Source organism: Echinops telfairi, unplaced genomic scaffold, assembly GCF_000313985.2.
Source record: "Echinops telfairi isolate 266 unplaced genomic scaffold, ASM31398v2 ScPeMD7_11;HRSCAF=52, whole genome shotgun sequence".
In the NCBI taxonomy this organism is placed as follows: Eukaryota; Metazoa; Chordata; class Mammalia; order Afrosoricida; family Tenrecidae; genus Echinops; species Echinops telfairi.
In genome coordinates this window covers 34156508-34158990 of record NW_022103908.1, presented here as the reverse complement: position 1 = coordinate 34158990, position 2483 = coordinate 34156508, and the positions used below count along the sequence as shown (strand labels likewise).

Below are 2483 nucleotides of genomic sequence, written 5' to 3'. Positions count from 1 at the left end.
AATATTTATTTGGATTATGTCTTGGGTTAGTTTTCCTAATTAAAAATCAGTTGACCTCTCCACCTTTTTGAAAACTCAGAAATCTAAGAATGATTCAAATTTTGACACAGTATTTGTTAGTGTATGTAAGTAAATGATATTAAAAAATATTCCTTTCTTTCTATACACAGATGCTGTTGCTGATGCAAAGAAATCTCTCAAACTTAATCCAAATAATTCTACTGCTATGCTGAGGAAAGGGTATGCTATAACCACTTTTCTTGTTGGGCCTGGGCTATAGAAAGTAGGCATTTAAATTGTTGAGTAAACTCATTGTAAACCTTGTATAAATAATAACATTCTATATTTATATTTTTTATAGTTCAGATATTTTAAATATTGTCTAGTAATTGCAGTATGTGATAGGTGACCTATTATAAGTATTTTAAAGTGATGGAGTAATTTCAAGGGAGAGGTAAAACTGATGGATTTTAAGTCCCCTTTTTTGTCTATCATTTGGTATTTAAGGCATTTGATTAGAGAATATTCTTTAACCAAACTGAATAAAAAGTAAAAACAAATGTACTACTTTGATTCATAGCCACCCATAGGACAGTGCAGAAATGCTCTGTAGTGTATCCGAGGTTCCGTAGCATATCCAAGGATGTAAATCTTCATAGGAACAGATAGCTTTTTCCTCCCATGGAGTGGGATTTTTAACCCGCCAGTCTTGCAGTTAGCAGCGTAAATCTTAACCCATTGTGCCACCAGGGTTGCTTCCAAACTAGATAAACTACATTTAATGATAGCATATCCTGTAAGTACACTTCATATGCCAGTTGATGTCTTGATAGCGTGACATCATACCTTAAGAAACTTCCTTAATTTTAAGTATTTGGAATAAATAAATACATACAATCATAGTCAAGAAATTCCTTCTGGAAGCTCGCCCTGTGGTCCCGTGGATCTGTCTTTCTTACTTCAACAGTGTTTGAACAGAACAGATCCGGGGACTCCCTGCCTCCAACCTTCTGCACGCTCCAGTTTCCTCTCCGGAAGTAAGTTTGGGATCATCTTCTTGGCCAGCCCCTCTTCTTGGGACCAGCGAACACTTTTATTTAGTGTGATGACCTCCAAACCGACGCATCGCGAGCTCTCAAATCCATCAGAATGTTCTGCTGATGCTGAGGCCGGCGTCCACCGTCTGGTCAACCTGCACCTGGGAGCCTCTGACACCTGCCTCTCTCTGGGCTGCTTTTTCGATCGTGATGATGTGGCCTGGGAGGGCGGGGGACACTTCTTCCATGAGCTGGCGAAGGGGCAGTGCGAGGGGACCCAGCGCGGCGGCCGCGCCCTCCCAGGATGTGCAAAATCTGCCCCAAGATGAGCGGGGCAGAACCTGGATGCCATGGAAGCTGCCCTATCCCTGGAGAAGACCCTCAACCAGGCCCTTCTGGACCTGCACGCCGTGGAGTCCACTCACGCTGACCCCCATCTCTGTGACTTTCTGGAGAACCACTTCCTGGACAAGGAGGTGAAACTCCTCAAGAAGATGGGCGACCCCCTGACCCACCTCCAAGGCTGGCCAAACCCAGGCCGGCTGGGCGAGGATCTCTTCGAGAGGCTCACCCTCAATCCTGACTAGGAACCTGCAGCGCTGTGCTACCTGCGAGGGGCCCTCTGTCTCCCCGCTGCCAGCCTGTGCCCCTCTGCCTGAACCTGCCTGGCCAGCCACAGCGCCACCGCCTGGAGCCCATCCCCCAAGCCAGGGACCAAATGGAAACAATAAAGCTTCCTTTTGCAGCAAAAAAAAAAAAATTCCTTCTGACATGAGTTCCAAAATGGAATTTTAATGGAAATAGTACTATATATACAGCACTGTATTTTAGACAATTTCTTGGTTTGCTAGCGTATAATTCAAAAGACAAATTCTCATAACAGTAGAGACTCCTAGGATTTTTTTTTCTTTAGAAAGAATGCTAGTTTCCATGATCTTATGCGTATTTGATATTTGTTTTTAATATCTCATGCCAGGATCTGTGACTACCATGAAAAAAATTATGCTGCTGCTCTAGAATCCTTTGCAGAAGGTCTGAAATTAGATAGTAAGTATCAGAATTATACTTTTTTTTCCTTTTTATTTTGTTGTTTAGGATACACACAGCAGACATAGCAACTCAACAGTATGTACAAGTATAGCTTAGTGACAGTGATTACTGGTTCCACTTCCGTAACATATGCTTACTGCCTCCTCAGGCTCTTAGCTAATCTCTTGAATTGATGTTATCAGTTCCATCTCATATCAAACTCAAACTGCTATATAGTGGACTCAGACTCTTCAGAACCTTAGGGGACAGAGTAGAACTGCCTCTTGGGTTTCTGAAACGTGGAATCTGTCAGGAGTAGACAGCTTCATCTTTCTCAGCTGGTGGGTTTGAAGTGCTAACCTCATGGTTAGCAACTCGATGTGCAACCCACTCTGCCACCAGAGCTCCTTTTTTGAT

The 2483-nt window shown here is 43.1% G+C and overlaps 1 protein-coding gene across 1 annotated transcript in view; it reads left to right on the top strand.

Annotated features, from left to right (window-relative positions):
- Positions 1 to 133: 133 nt before the first annotated feature.
- SUGT1 (SGT1 homolog, MIS12 kinetochore complex assembly cochaperone) overlaps positions 134 to 2483 on the top strand; it is a 50854-nt gene continuing 48504 nt past the window's right edge. Inside the window, exons 1-2 of the mRNA XM_004707968.2 lie at positions 134 to 240; positions 2014 to 2106. Coding sequence (XP_004708025.1) covers positions 134 to 240; positions 2014 to 2106 — 200 coding nt within the window. The remainder of the gene's footprint in view (positions 241 to 2013; positions 2107 to 2483) is intronic.